This window comes from Geospiza fortis, unplaced genomic scaffold (assembly GCF_000277835.1).
Source record: "Geospiza fortis unplaced genomic scaffold, GeoFor_1.0 scaffold1250, whole genome shotgun sequence".
Taxonomy (NCBI): domain Eukaryota; kingdom Metazoa; phylum Chordata; class Aves; order Passeriformes; family Thraupidae; genus Geospiza; species Geospiza fortis.
The window spans coordinates 61,110-77,533 of record NW_005054705.1 but is presented as its reverse complement, the minus strand read 5'-3'; the positions used below and the strand labels follow the sequence as shown (position 1 = coordinate 77,533).

The 16,424-nt window shown below is 53.9% G+C and overlaps 1 protein-coding gene across 1 annotated transcript in view; it reads right to left on the bottom strand.

Annotated features, from left to right (window-relative positions):
- The window catches only part of PEBP4 (phosphatidylethanolamine binding protein 4), a gene marked incomplete at its 5' end in the record, with an annotated part of 82,838 nt that overhangs the window by 28,696 nt on the left and 37,718 nt on the right, over window positions 1-16,424 (bottom strand). The window contains 1 exon segment of the mRNA XM_031065221.1: window positions 13,835-13,933. Coding sequence (XP_030921081.1) covers window positions 13,835-13,933 — 99 coding nt within the window.

Genomic DNA, 16,424 nt, shown 5'->3' with positions numbered 1-16,424 from the left:
ACAGTGCCCCCAGGGGGACAGGACTACCATGGGGCCAGGGCCACCATGGGGACAGTGCCACCACAGGGATGGCACCACGGGGATAGTGCCACCATGGGGACAGTGCTACCATGGGGACAGTGCCACCATGGGGACAGTGCCACCACAGGGATGGCACCACGCTCTGCCTGGCACTGGGTGGTCCCTCCTGGTGCAGGGGGGGACACGGGGTGGCTCCTTCCTCCTCCCACCTCATCCATCCCTGGAAAATCTGAACTGGGGGATTCCTCTGGGCTGGGTTGCCCACACCTGCAGCCCCAAGGGAGACCCCAGAACCTGCTCCAAAAGGGGAACCTGGAGGTCCTGCATCCCACGGCAGTGCTCCCACATGGATCACACCCACAGCAGCCAGGACAGCATGGGGACAGCAAGCAAAGTCATTCTGGGGAGTGAAAGCTGTGCTTTTACCACCCCCAGCGCTGGCAAACAGGGGGATTCCACATCCCCCTGGCAGCCACCACCCCCTCCATGCTCCCCAGGGCTGGGATTTGCTTCTCCCAGCGCTCTGGGCTGGCAGGGATGGCACGGAGGGACAGCCCGGCAGTGCCCTCTGGTGCTCCCCATCCCCTGCCACCAGCCTGGCCCTGCCCTGGGGTGCCCATTTCCCATGGGAGGCTCCTTGGGGCCGCTCCGTCCAGGGCAGTGCCCAGCAGAGGACGAGACACCGGAATCTCCTCCTGGCACGACCTGGGTGCTGCCCGGGCATCCCCATCCCGGGGAGGGATCCCGGGAGCTGGGGCAGCTCCTGCGTGGCCGGGGGGTGCTGTGGGTGTGTGGGAAAGAGGGGAGGACGGGGAGGGATTTCTTTTTCCGAGCGAAGGTGGGTGGCGTGCGGGGATGCCAGCTGGCGATGGGCTCTATTTCTACTGACAAGGCTTTACCCTGTAGGTGTGAGGAATTCCAATTAAATATTCAGCCTATTTGTCTGTGTGTGGGAGAGGGTTTGCTGTGCAGGAGGAAAGCCTCACATTCAGCTCCGGAGCTAACCATTAAGAGAGAAATTAGCTCAGTTCATCAAGGGAAGCCAGCCGAGGGTTTTCCCTCGCTCTCCTACCTTGTTCCATCCCTCTGGTTGAACGAACCCATCGCGTTCGGCAGGGGAGCTCTGAGCCGGCAGCTGCTCCTGCACCGAGAGCCAGCAGCGCTTCCCAGGCCGGGAAAAGTCATTTTTGCCCCGTGCCTGGGGGATGCGATCCCGGCTCAGCCCACCCCAGAGGCGGCCGAGGGAGATCGATGTGGCGGGCGAGGGCTCGGAGGCGTCGGGGCACTGCGGATTTAATTGCTCTCGCATTTACCGGCCACCTCCTTCCCCAGCCGTTTACAAGCCGCTAATTAATCACTGGGAAGCGAAAGCTCTCGCTTCTAGATGATCTTTTCAAGGTGGGAATGCCCCGTGAGAGTCGATGCCTTATCGATGAGGGGCCCTTTAGGCGGATCGATGGGGCTGCAACGATCGTCCCTCGCCACCCCCGCGGGTTTGGGGTCGGGTTCAAAGCAACTGAGAGGCTTCAGAGGGAATAAAATCCCTCAGGAACACACCCAGACCATCAGCTGGGTGAGAGATTGGGGTGAAAAATGGCATTTTGGTACCAGGATGCTCCTTGAGCAGCACTGGGACAAAGGCAGGATCCTGCACTGGGGGAGTTTGGGGGAGAACTGTGCTTCCAAAAAAAACATTAAAAAATGAAAAAAAAAAAAAAGCCACCATGGAGCTGATTTCACCGTTTTCTGGAGCTTGACGTGTTTTTGCCCTTTTGAAATAACTTTCCATCTCAGAATACCCAAATTTTAAATAGAACCTAAAGTGACGAGAATAAAAAAAAAAAAAAGAAGAAGAAGAAGATGACTTTTTCACGAAACCACAAACGATATCCTGTTTTCCTGCTCTGTTTTGAGGAAAAGAAGTTGTTCCTGACGGGAATGAAGCCGTAATTTCCCTCTCCTGAGGGAAGGCAAATGTCCAGGCTCCCCCAAGTGAGGGGCACTGGGGGGATTCGGGTTCTGGTACCCCACTCTCCACATTTTAAATAAAAAACCACCTGGAAGTTGAAGCCAAACATATTTTGGAGGAAGATGAAGTGATGGGCTGCTATAAGAGGGGGATGGGACATTTAGAGGGGTCCCAGTGCTGCTCTGTCCCCTTGGCTGATCAAACCAGACCGTGGTGCTTGGCCCTGCTGGGAGGAGGAACTGGTTTTAAAGGGCTTAAAACCCTCGCTGGGAATTCCAGGCAGGAAAATGAATCCTTTGGTCCAACTCCAGCCCTGCTGCCTCCTCCAGAGCCAGGCTGTGTGGAGACTGTCCTGCCAACCCTGAGACAGACATCCCGACCTGGGACAGACGTCCCACCCCAGGACAGACATCCCAACCTTGGGACACGGTCACCAGGGACTTTCCTGATGTGTCTGAAAGTTCCAAATTTCATTGGGAAGGAAAAGCCTTGCCTGGATCCCTTGGGATGCTCCCAGCCACGCTGAGTTTCCCAACCTCCTCCCCCCCACAGGATGCAGGGATCCCTACCCCCTTCCCACACTGCAGAGGGAAGGAAGGAGTTTTCCTACCCCTTCCCATGCACAGGACGCAGGGATGAGCTTCTCTACCCCCTTCCCATACTTCAGAATGAAGGAATGAGTTTTCCCACTCCTTCCCAAGCATGGGATGCAGGGATCAGCTTTCCTACCCTTTTCCTCGTGCATGGAAGGCAGAGAGGAGATTTTCTACCCTTCTCCATCCTCAGGATTCAGGGATGAGCTTCCCTACCCCTGCCCTACACAGGATTCAGGGATAAGTTTCCCTGCCCTGTAATCCCCAGGATTCAGGGATGAGTTTCCCTGCCCCTTTCCATCCACAGGATTCAGGGATGAGCTTCCCTGCCCTACACAGGATTCAGGATTGAGCTTTCCTACCCCTTCCCATCCCCAGAATTCAGGGATGAGTTTCCCTATCCCTTTCCATGTCCAGGATTCAGGGATGAGCTTCCCTGCCCCACACAGGATTCAGGGGTAGGTTTCCCTGGCCTGCCATACCCAGAATTCAGGGATGAACTTCCCTGCCCCTGACCTACACAGGATTCAGGGATGAGCTTCCCTGCCCCTTTCCATCCCCAGAATTCAGGGATTAATTTCCCTACCCCTTTCCATCCCCAGGATTCAGGGATGAGCTTTCCTAACCTATTCCATACCCAGGATTCAGGGATGAACTTCCCTGCCCCTGACCTACACAGGATTCAGGGATAAGTTTGCCTGCCTCTTTCCATCCCCAAGATTCAGGGATGAGCTTTCCTAACCTATTCCATTCCCCAGAATTCAGGGATGAGTTTCCCTACCCTTGCCCTACACAGGATTCAGGAATAAGTTTCCCTGCCCTGCCATACCCAGAAATCAGGGATAAATTTCCCTACCCCTTACCATACCCATAATTCAGGGATAAGTTTCCCTGCCCCTTTCCATGCCCAGGATTCAGGGATGAGCCTCCCTGCCCTGCCATCCCCAGGATTCAGAAGCCTTACAGAGTTCCTCATCAATCCCAAATCCCGACACTTTTATGGGTCACAAAACACCTTTTTGGGGCCAAGCATCCCCTCAAGGAGCAGAACCCCTCAGGCACCAGCCCTGTACCTTCCCCATCCCACGGGCCCACCACCCGTACACCCATCCACACAATTCCTTCCCTTTCCTCCTAAAATCCAAACCCGGGGACTCCATAGCAACCCGCAGCTCCGGGGTCTGACTCCAGCACTTCTCTCGGCGCTGTCACTTCGTTTTCAGGCTACCCCCGGGTAGGTGTGAGGAACTCCAATTAAGCATTCCGCTGGCTCCCTGTGTGGGGGGACAGGCTCTGCTGTGGAGGAGGGAAGCCTCGGCGGTGACTAATCGCTCAGACACCGGGTGTCTGTGGCACCAGGGGAGGGCAGGCAGAGGGTTTTCCTTCACCGTGCAGCTGCCTCTGCATTCCCTTTTCGGGAGCGATCGCGGCTCCCCGCCGGGCTCGGGGGCTCCCGGGCGGAAGCTGGAAAGATCCCAAGCATCTTTCCGGCGATGCCGCCGCTGCTGCTGCGGATCTCTCTGCTGCCGCAGCCTTCGCTGCTCTGCCTCGCACAGCCCCAGGGGAACTTTATTTTCCCAGGGAAAAGCACATTCCTGGGGTTTGAAGGTGCCCTGGAGGGGCGGTTGGTGCTTTGGTGCCCTTTGGATGATCATCCTCAAATTTGGGTGAGCACCGTTAAATTTGGATGCTGAGCCCCCAAAATGAGTATTTGGCTGAGCATCCTCAAATTTGGGTGAGCACTGTTAAATTTGGGTGTTGAGCCCCCAAAATGAGTATTTGGCTGAGCATCCTCAAATTTGGGTGAACATCGTTAAATTTGGGTGCTGAGCCGCCAAAATGAGTAATTGGCTGAGGATCCTCAGATTTGGGTGAGCACCGTTAAATTTGGGTGCTGAGCCCCAAAATGAATATTTGGCTGAGTACCGTTAAATTTGGGTGCTGAGCCCTCAAAATGAGTATTTGGCCCTTGCAGAGGATCCCACCCTCGGCCACCGCTCCAGTCCTGACTGAGATGTGACAAATCAGCCACAGCAAGGTCATCACCGTGAGCCCCATGCAAACACCCATGCGCTCTCTTTACTTCCCACATCCTCCCATTCCCGATGGAAAACCCCAGCTGCACGCACCCAGTTGGATGAGGGGCCATGAGCACCCCAAAACTGCCCTGGGGGACAGCGACAGAGGGTGACATCAAGGGTGGGTCGCACCTTCGGCCACCGCTCCAGTCCTGACTGAGACGTGACAAATCGGCCACCGCGAGGTCATCACCGTGAGCCCCATGCAAACATCAAACATCGCTTCCCACATCCCCCCATTCCCTAAGGAAAACCCCAGCTCCACGCACCCAGCACCCCGAGCACCCCAAAACTGTCCAAGGTAGGGTAGGACACTCCCTGGGCACAGCGACAGAGGGTGACACCGAGGGTGGGTCCCACCGCTCCAGTCCTGACTGAGATGTGACAAATTGGCCACCGCGAGGTCATCACCGTGAGCCCCATGCAAACATCGCTTCCCCCATCCATTCCCTATGGAAAATCCCAACTCCACGCACCAAGGTGAAAGAGGGGCCCCGAGCACCCCAAAACTGCCCTGGGGGACAACGACAGAGGGATTGGCCATGGCAAGGTCATCACTGTGAGCCCCATGCAAACATCACTTCCCACATCCATTCTCTATGGAGAACCCCAGCTGCACGCACCCAGCTGGATGAGGGGACCCCAAAACTGCCCCCCTTGCCCAGGATGCTTCCCGGGGACAGCGACAGAGGGTGACACCGAGGGTGGCACACACGTGGCGGTCCCAGCCTGGCGACACTGCCCCATTCCGGGGGGACCCCGAGGCTCTTCCCCAGCCTTTGCAAGCGGCCCTGAGGCAGGCCCCCGCCCCCGCCGTGGGCAGCGGCAGGATGTGCTGTCCCTCCCCTGCACTTCCCAGCGAGCACTTTACATAACTTCTGCTGCTTAGTCACAGCTTCGACTCCTTTTTTTTTTTTTTCTTTTCCCTTCCCTTTCCCTTTTTTTTTTTTGGAGCGATTTTCTCAGCCGCATCAGAGCGCGAGTCATTTCGGCAAGGGAAGTCCCTTCCTTTCTTCCGTTCCCTTGGTAACTGCACAAATTTGCTCTTCAAATGATTCATGACCGGGGTGCTGTAGGAGTTCCCTCCTCCAACACAAATCGCTCCCACACAACCACACATGCCCGATTAATCATTGATCAGTGTCTCTTCCGAAGGTACGCCCGGCTCCAGCGCTCTCCTCCGGCCACCAGGATGCTCCTGAGGCCCCTGGATGCTCACAAGTGTCCCCAGAGAGGGGACACAGGCAGGAGTTTGTAAGGAATCCCAGCCCCGGACAGGTTTTACCGGCTGTAAATGGAATTTTCCCGTGGTGGTGGGACGGGTTGGTGACAGCAGCCAGCGATGGGGTCGGAGCTCGGCGCTGCTGATGGTGACGGATAAACCTTCCCTGAACTCCCAACTGCATCAACTCTATTCAAGATCTGAGTTTTGATTCCATCCCAAACTTCCTCAGATTAAACAGAAGGAAAACTGAAAGGGCAGAGGGTCACCCCCCACCGTGACCATGTTGGAGGGATAGAAACCAACACCAGAAAAAAGCCAGAAAAGAGCCAGAAAAGAGCCAGAAAAGAGCCAGAAAAGTCCTTTTTGCACCCCTGGTAAGCAAGGCCAAGAATCATCCCAGGGCCTCACACACCTGCACCCGCACAGGGAAGCAGCTTGGGATGGAAGTGGGAGCTTGGCTGCCAGGAATACCTCAGCTGGAAAATAAAATTAATCTGCGAAATCTCTCCCTGCCGTTTTTTTGGTAGGTTTTATCTGATTTATTCTCTCCTCGTTATGAGAGGAGCTAATTAACAAACCATCGTTTAAATAAACAGCAGCCAGAGTGTTTGTAACCTTGGCTTTATTGAATTGTGACAAATTAGTAGCCTCTGCATGTTAAATGAAACAGAAGCATGAGGGAAAAAAAATTAATTCCCATCTGGATAACGATCCTTGCTGTGGACATAGAGCAGAGGGAGAAACTCCTGGCCAGTGTGGAAAAATCCCAAATAACCCCAAAACCTGGCAGGTGCTGTGGCTTCACCCTGAATTCATCCTAGGGAATGGCAGGGTCAGGACAAGGCTGGGCTGTGGATAAATCCGAGGAGCCCCTCTCGGAGCCTCGTTAACCCCCCGTTCATCAGGGATCCACGACAATAATCCTAAAAAACACCTCTGTGCCAGGCTCCAGGAGGAGGGAGCAGCATTCCCAAGGGATGAGCTGGGAGCAAAGCCATGGCTCTGTGTCCCAGGGCAGCCCTACCTTCCCTCCCAGAAGGAAGGGAGATTTTGGGGTGCTTTCCCCCTTTTTCCTACTCCCCAAAGGGTGCAAGCAAAGCTCTCCATCCTCCCTGGCCTTGCTCTGGGATGGCCATTCCCAAAATTCAGCAGAGCCACAGCTGGGATGGCCATTCCCAAAATTCAGCAGAGCCACTGCTGGTCCCACGGGTGCTTCCAGCTCCTGCTGTGCCAGTGGGAATTGCTCAGTGATAGCTCTCTCAGGGGCTTTGGGCGTGCAATTACCTGGCAGTGTTAATTACACTCCAGGTGAGCACAAAGCTGAGCAGGGCTGCTGAGGCAGCAGCTCCTGTGGGGTTGGAATGCTGGGATTTGCAGGGGTGCAGCAGTGGGATCAACCCTCAGCATCCCAGGACAGAACTTCCCTCTGCACAGAGCACCCCAGCACTGATGGAATCATGGAATTGTTTGGGTTGGAAAAGCCCTCTAAGATTATCGAGTCCAATCCCCCAGCACTGCCAGGGCCAGCAACAAACCATGTCCCCAAGTGCCACATCCACGTGGCTTTAAAATCCCTGCTGGAACAGTGACCCCACACTGCCCTGGGCTGCACAACCTTCCCAGGGAAAAAAATCTTCCCAAAAGCCAACCTAAACCTCTCCTGGCACAACTTCTGTCCTGTCATTTGATACCTGGGAGAAGAAGCTGGTCCCTGCCAGTCCACAACCTCCTTTCTGCCACAGAATCTCCTTTCAAACGTCTCTCAGGATGAGAAATTCATGAAATCAAGAGTGGTTTGGGTGGGAAGGGACCTGAAATCTCATCCAGTTCCATGGGCAGGGGCACCTTCCACTGTCCCAGGTTGCTCCAAATCCTGTCCAGCCTGGCCTTGGACACTTCCAGGGATCCAGGGGCAGCCACAGCTTCTCTGGGAAATCCATCCCAGGGCCTCACCACCCTCACAGGGAAGAATTCCTTCCATAGGAGCTTGGAGAGCAAAGAAAATTTCCCCTTGAGCTGCACTCTCGTTACTTACTTTGTGGTTTGTTTTTTTTTTTAATTTCTTTTATTAATAAAGGCTTCATTAACGAGCAGCGACAGAAACTCACACCAGGGAACTGAGTATTCTGAGGAGCCAAGTCATCAATTAAACCAACATTTCCCTCTGTTCTTTCCCTTTCAAACCCTCGGTTTCATCACCAAAAAACAGAGTCGAGAGGGCTCCAGCGAGGAGGAACAATAGCAGGGCGCCAACTCCTACATCTGCCCCTTGTCCCCCCCAGTGAGGTGGGGATCAGCGATCCCACAATTCCAGGGATCCGTGGGAACCATGGATGCTGCACGGCACAGCCAAGGAAAGCTGCCCCAGCACCTCCAGCAGCTCCCAAAATGTGGAACCCCCCTGTCTGCAGGATACCCAAAAGCTGATATTCCCCCAACCCCAGTATCAATTAATGATTAAAATCATTCCTTGCCCTGACTTTTTACTCCTGCTGGGATGGTGAATGCACCTGCATCACGAGGGCTCGGCAAAAGTGTCCCCAAGGTGTCCCTACAACTCTTCACCCAGCAGCTGAGGAGATGGAACAGCAGCAGCCAACAATTAACAGCTGATCTCTCTGATTTTTGATAAATCCAGCGCTCTGGAGAAGCTGGAGCTGAGTTCCATGTGCTACAGAGGAAAAGTTTCCCGCAGAGCACACGTCCCCTTGGGATGGGGACAGAGCCAGGGGACAGGGCCACGGGCACGGGCGAGCAGCCTGCGCCCTGCAGCTCCATTTCCATCCTTCCCTCGTGCAAAAGCTCCATAATTTTTAAGGTTAATAAAGCCCTTGTTTGCTTAAGACAGCACCTGTTTCTATGGTGACACTTGCAACCCGGAGCCTGTTTATCAACGGCGACGCTGCGCGCGGTGACAGCGCGGCCACCGCCGGGGAAGGCACGGCGGGGAAGGCCAGCGGTGCCGCCAGCACCTCTGGGGACAGCGGTGCCACCATCCCTCGGCACCCAAATGTGCCAGTGCCCATGCCTGGCATTCCCACTCTGCCCTACAAAGCCACGGGAGGGGCTGGAGCAGCGGGAGCTGCACCCACAGCGGGGGGAAGGCCGGGCTGAGCGATGGGTGGGAATGGCTGCCCTTCAAAAACATTGGATACTCTTCACCTGTGCGACCCCAGAGTTGCCTGTGGGGCACCTGTGCCTCAGTTTCCCCAGTGCCCTGCCCTGGGAAGGGGTTCAGGGCTGATCCGAGCGGTGCTGGTGGCAGCAGAGCCCGGCGGGTCCCGCTCGGTTCCATCCTGGCGCAGGATTTCTCCCGGCTGGCAGAACCCGTTTCCATAACGACTTTCTGTTACAAACATATTTTGATAAAAATAAAGTTAAAGCGGCGAGGCTTTAGTGGAGTACAAATTCACTGCTCTCGCCCTCCCCCTTCCTCCTCCCCAAGGAGGGGGAATAAAGATGGAAAGCTTTCCATTTGAAGGGCAGTATTTTCTCCCTTCTTTTTCTTTCCCCACTGAATACAAAATGGAAAACCTTGTTTACTGGGGATTCACTGTAAACCGGTTCCGACTCTGCCTGGTTACCTGATGCTCTACAGTATGTACAGGATAATGTGATAAATTCATTTCCAATTCACTGCATTATCCTTTGAATATTTTAATGACTCATTGAATGGAGTAAAAAAAAAAAAAGGGAGAAAAAAAAGCTATTTCAAATGAACAATTATGCTGCATTAGAGTAAAGGCTGATTATATTTAAACACTGCTTCCATGGATAACGGGACATATCGACCTCCGCCTATAAGAGCTAATTTGGCTCTTATCTCTAAATAATTTTACACTGCAAATTACCATGAAAACCTAAAGGGCTTTAAAAACATTCATCAAAAGATATTATTCCACTTTGTAGCAACATTTTTATTTAAATTATTTTGAATAGGAGTGAAAGCATCTCTCGTGTTTGACAATCGGAGCGGCGACGGAGCAGCGGCTGATAAGGAACGGCGAGCGGCGCCCAGGGGATGGGACGGTTCCATCCCAAAATCCCACCTGGGAGAGCAAATCCCGAGCCAAACCCCAAAGCTGGTGGCGCGCCAAAGTACTGCAGCACCCAGGAGTGGCATTTAGGGCTGCTGGAGCTGCTTCCCTCCAAACTGGGGGATGGCAAAGCCTGGGTGATGCCGGAGGGATGCCAGGGTGATACGCAAGGGATGCTGGGGGGAGGCTGGGGTGGCACCAAAGGGATGCTCAGGTGGCATCCAAGGGATGCCAGGGTGGTACCCAAGGGATGCTGGTGTGATGCTGGAACAATATCCAAGTGATGCTGGGGAGAGGCTGGGGTGACACCCAAGGGATGCTGGGCTGATACGCAAGAGATTCTGGGATGACACCCAAGGGATGACAGGGTGATACCCAAGGGATGCCGGGGTGGTATCCAAAGGATGCCAGGTGGTACCCAAGACATGCTGGGGTGATACCCAAGGGATGCTGGGCTGATACCCAAGGCATGCCAGGGTGATACCCAAGGGATGCCAGGGTGACACCCAAGGGATGCCAGAGTGATACCCAAGGGATGCTGGGGTGGTACCCAAGGAATGCTGGGGTGGTACCCAAGAGATGCTGGTGTGATGCTGGGACAATATCCAAGTGATGCTGGGGGGAGGTTGGGGTGACACCCAAGAGATGCTGGGCTGATACCCAAGGGATGCTGGGGGGATGCCAGAGTGACACCCATGTGATGATGAGGGGATGCCAGGGTGACACCCAAGTGATTCCTGGGGGATGCTGGGGCAAAGCCAGGGCAATACCCAGGTGATGCTGGGTGATGCTGGGGTGATGCTGGGGGGATGCCCAAGTGATGCTGGGTGATACTGGGGTGATATCCAAGGGATGCTGGGTGATTCTGGGATGGTACCCAAGTGATGCTAGGTGATGCTGGAGTGATGCTGGGCAATAGTGGGATGATGCTGGGTCATGCTGGGGTGCCACCCTTGTGGTGCTGGGCAGCACTGAGGTGACACTGGGGTGGTATCCAAGCACTGCTGGGTGACACTGGAGTGACGCTGGATGATACTGGGGTGATGCTGGGGGGGGTCCCAAGCACTGCTGGGCAATGCTGGGTGATACTGGGGTGGTACCAAGCACTACTGGGTGATATTGAGGTGTACCAAGCATTCTGGGCAATACTGAGGTGACACTGGGTGATACTGGGGTGACACTGGGTGATACTGGGGTGGTACCAAGCGCTGCTGGGTGATGCTGAGTGATGCTGGGGTGGTACCCAAGCACTACTGGGCACCCTGGGGTGACACTGTGCGATACTGGGGTGATGCTGGGTGATACTGGGGTGGTATCCAAGCACTGCTGGGTGACACTGGAGTGACACTGGGTGATACTGGGATGGTACCCAAGCACTGCTGGGCACACTGGAGTGACACTGGGTGATACTGGGGTGATACTGGATGATACTGAGGTGATACTGGGATGGTACTCAAGCACTGCTGGGCACCCTGGGGTGACACTGGGTGATACTGAGGTGATGCCGGCTCGGCGCTGGGGTGACACTGGGTAACACTGGGGTGATGCCAGCTCGGCGCTGGGGTGACACTGGGTGACACTGGGGTGACACTGGGCACCCTGGGGTGACACTGGGTGACGCTGGGGTGACACTGGCTTAGCGCTGGGGTGACACTGGGCAATACTGGGGTGACACTGGCTCGGTGCTGGGGTGACACTGTGTGGGGGCTCCGCCAGCCCCCCAGCACGGCACCGGCCGCCCCATCCCTCCCAGAGAAAGGCACTTGCAAGCCCCTCTCTGCACCAAAGCAACAGAAGGTGTCATGTAAAGCCTACACGGTTATTTTAGAGCCAGTGTGCAAATAAGGCTGTCAGCTGAAGCTCCTCGGAGCCAAGACTTCCATATCCCCCCAAGGATCTGCATCTCAACGAGACACCATGTGGCTGAGCCCGCCGGCTCCGCACCCGGATTTGGGGCTGGGGGATCAGGAAAACTCCTCCCAGACACGCCAGGACCCCCCCACTGCACCTCCTGCCACGGGCACCGAGCTGAGGGGGTTTGGTCCCTGTGTCCTCACGGGATGGGGGAGGATTTTTTGGTGGTTTATTGGGCATTTGTGGGATTTGGGGGATTTATACGCGTTTCTGTGTGTGTAGAGGAGAGATACACATACACACACCCACGGGAGATAGAGGGGATATATTTATCCCATCATTATAGGGATCATATCAATATATAGGTTTTATATAGAATATTGCATGGAGTCAGTGAATATCTCACGTTGGAAGGGACCATCAAGAGCACCGAGGCCAAATCCCTGCTCGGATATGTGTGTTTATATTTATAAATGTATTTATCTCGTGATAAGAAAGCTTAAGGAATTGTTGGGGCTTGGATCCACCCCATCCCTGGCAGATAGGGAAAAACCCTTTTCCCTCCCAAAAATCTCCTTTTTCCTGCCCTCTTTCATGGTCTAACACAGAATTTTTGACCTTAGAGATCACAAATGGAATCACCCAAACACCAGGGGAAAAAAATCCCACCTTCCATTCGTGCTGGAGGTTTGAATCCCACATTTCCCTTCTTTGCTTAAAGGATTTTACAATCCAAAAAAAAAAAAAAAAAAGGAAAACCACAATAATTAGCAAGAGGGAACGGCTCCGAAGGATCTGTGTACAGAAGGAAACACAGGAGCTTGGGCTCCTTTGCGTTTGGTAAATATTAAAATTAATGAGAGACTTTCAGGACCCTGTTGTTAGAAATGCAGAAGGGTTTCTGTGAAGGATAAAAACACAAAACAACATGAAAAAAAAAAATCCCCAAGCCCTGTACACAAATTCCTGCAATTATTCCCGATGCTTCCTATTTTTCAGCCAATTATGGAATCCATGGAAAGTATTAATATCCTGTTTTAATTTGCTTAATATGCCCATTAACAATAAAAAGTCTAATTAAGGTATCTGTACAAAGAGCCCTCAGCAGTAATTTCAGAGAATAATAGAGGAGAACGATGCGATATTTCTTGTTAAATGCACGCTGCAAATTAATTGATATCTTAATTAGGCTTTAGTACCCAGATTATCAGTTAGATTGATTTAGGGCTGCAACATCTCATTTTTTGAAGACATGAAAACAAGCAGGAAGGGAAAAAACTGCTTTTCCAAGATATTTCTGGGAGCATGACACACTGGGACAGGGAGAAGGACTCATCCCATGGACACAGTGCTGGGAAGTGCCACAATTCATCCCAAACTCATTTCCTCCCTTGTTTTCTCACTGAATTCAAACAATTTATAATAAAAAAAAAATCAAAAACTAGAAAACTAATTGAGATCTTCACCAAACCCACTTTTTTAAGCCCAAAACTCAACCAGCAGCAGGAGCTGTTTGGAAGGACGCGTTGTCTCCGCAGAGAAAACCGGTGGTGGGGAGTTGGCAAAGTGTTTTTTGGGGTTTTTTTTCCCAGCATTTCCTTAGGAGAAGGAGAGGAAAAAAAAAACCCAAAAACCCAAGCAGCAATATTTTTGGACCAGCCTGGCTCTTTATAGCCTGAGGAAACGCTTCCCTACCTACACGCCCAGCACCATTTACATTTCTCTGGCAAACACTCGTCCTCCCCTCCGGGGTTTCTCCAGGAGGAGTTTGCACCCCATGGGATTCCAGCCCTCCCTGGATGTTGGGAATGACCCCAGGAGGAGTTTGCACCCCATGGGATTCCAGCCCTCCTTGGATGTTGGGAATGATCCCAGGAGGAGTTTGCACCCCATGGGATTCCAGCCCTCCCTGGATGTTTGGGAATGATCCCAGGAGGAGTTTGCACCCCATGGGATTCCAGCCCTCCCTGGATGTTGGGAATGACCCCAGGAGGAGTTTGCACCCCATGGGATTCCAGCCCTCCCTGGATGTTTGGGAATGGCCCCCATGGACTCACCAGGATGTCGGTGACCAGCCAGTGCCTCCAGAAGCGGAGCCGGGGGTTCTCTCTGTTGGGAGCGTCGGGGTCCACCATCACCAGGACGTATTTCTTGTTCTGCAAGAGAGGACAGGGGGATGCTGTGGCCGTGGGGTGACAGAAAAAAGCCCCCAGATCCACATTTTTCCACTCTTCCCCAGCTCTGGTGGTATCATCCCAGAGGTGAGCGAGGAATGGGCGCCAGGGGAGGCCACAAATCGCCTGGGGATGATTTAATCCCAAATCCTTCCAGAGGAAAAATGTAGGTTCTGCCTCCTCCAAAGAAAAGGCACCAAGGAGAATTCCCTCTGCTTCTTATCACGTCCCACTGAGGCACAGGATTGCAGCCTCTCTGGTATTTTTGGGATCCAGAGTTGGTTGGGGACAAGCTGGGTACCCCATCCTCCATGGGGTGGCTGTGGGCAGCCAAACTCTGCCCCAAACATCCCAAAATAACCAAAACATGTTCCTGGGATGCTGCAACAAGCAGCACCTGGGGGTCAGGTACCACTCTGGGTGATGGAATTGGGCAAAGAGAGCTGGGATTTGTGGAGAACACTGGTTTAGCCCCCAGGAAACCCTCCCAGCCCAGCCCAGGCCCCCACTGAGGGTACCCAGCACCCAAAGGTGCCGCCAGCACGGAGCCCACGTGGATATTTTGGTCTGCTGAGGATGGAGCTGGCTTGGAAGTGACCTCTGAAAGGAAAACCTGCTGAGCTCCAGGGATTTGGCAGGACCTCAGGCACCAGATTATCCCTCAGGCACGCAGATTAAGGGATCTATATCCGAATCAAAGCTCCAGGTGCGTCTGTCAGGGAGCCAGGCTCGCTCCAGCCGCCCCGGGGGCTGGGCTGTCACCAACAGCCCTGGGGTTTAGCCCTGCAATTCCCACTGGAATTAGCTGGAGCTCTGTGGCTGCGTCCCCTGCCCTCTGAAAGTGGGCAGGGATTTGCACAGTGAGGTTCCTGGGGCTGACTCAATATTTTTACTCCATTTCCCAACCACTGATTGGGGTGAAGAGGCAAAACCCCCCTGAGGTGTTGCCATAACCTGTGCCCCCCTCCTCTGGCATCCCACACATCTCATAAACCTCCTGAAGACCACAGGGAGCGCCGCTTTTAACCAGAAAATGAGGATTTCAACCCATTTAGCTTGCAACAGCTGCAGAGAAAATCCCAAACTCCCTCAAAGTGCCCCGCCCGGGAGTGCCGCTGCCCCGCTCCACAAACCCCAGCCTGGCATCATCCAGGGTGGGGGGATTGCACCAAGCCTGCAGATGTGAGCGTGGGAAAGGGGCCGTGCTGGTGTCACCACGTGAGGCTGAAGGTCAGGACCTCGAGGCTGAGCCGCCACCACCATCCCCACCACGCTCCCAGCTGCAGCCGGCTGAGAGGAAAAAAAAAAGGGGGGGGAAGAAGCAGCAAAATTCCTTAACAGCGCCGAAATCAGTGTTTAATAGTCGAGAGGAGGAGGGGAGGGGGAGAAGAAGCCCGACAACCCAAAAACCCTACGCTGGAAGTGTGAAGGAATTTGAGCTCTAACTTTGGGGAGGGTGCGGAGCCGAGCTCGGCGTTTCTGAATCTCTCGGCTCCGCTCGGAGCCCAGCTGGTGGGAACAGAACGTGTAGTCATGGGACTGTCATCGTGTGCTGTCCAGGTTAACATGTAGCATTTCTATTACTATTAACAGACTTTCTGCTCCTCACTCCATCTGTTCTTCGAAATAATTGCAGTTGTACAGACCATGCCTTCGCTCCAGGCAGGCTCTGGGGAGAGGATAGTGTTTTTATGCAAAAAAAAAAATTTATTAAAAAAAAAAGGAAAAAAAAATGGGGAGGGAAAAAAAAAAAGTGTTAAAAAATAACAGCAAACACGAGAATAGAGTGCAAGTGAAGCTAACAGCAGGCTTGGAATTGGGGACAGATTGTGGCCTAGAAAGGTGACGGCGCACGCGGCCGGGGGCCAGCAGGGCAGACCCCGGTGGGGACAGGAGCTGGGGTCAGCGCCCTGAGCAGGGCTGGCCCCGGGGGATTTTTCTCTCTCCTCACCTGCCGGCCACCCTAAGAGCCACAATCCCTCACCTTCCACCTAAAGATAGCAAAGCCCTGCCCGAGCCGAGTTAATCCAGGCTGCTCATCCCGCGCCGCTCCAAGGCTGCAGCAGCCCCCAAAGCCACCCCAAAACCCCCTGTGCGACCTCCCAGGGCCACGCCAGGCACCCCAAACACGGGGGGATGGTTTTGAACTGCTTGCAAGCAGCAGAGCAGCCCGAGTGTGGTGATTTTGGGGGTTTTTGATGCTGAAATCCCTCCTCGACACAGGCTAACAGCATTAGCTGCTGTCAGGGCTGCAGACGGGAGCCAGCCCCGAGTGGCACGGGAGCTGCTCAGCTTTACAAGCATGAGGCAGCCCCAGGGATTTTGGGAGAGGAGGAAAGTGGCTTTAGATCAGAAAATTCCTCCAGTGTACAAGAACAGGAGGTATCTTGCTGTGCAAATGGAAGGGAGGAAGGGGGAGAGGGAAGAAAAAGCCACTTTGAATGAAAATTTGGGGGACAAAAACACCCCCAAA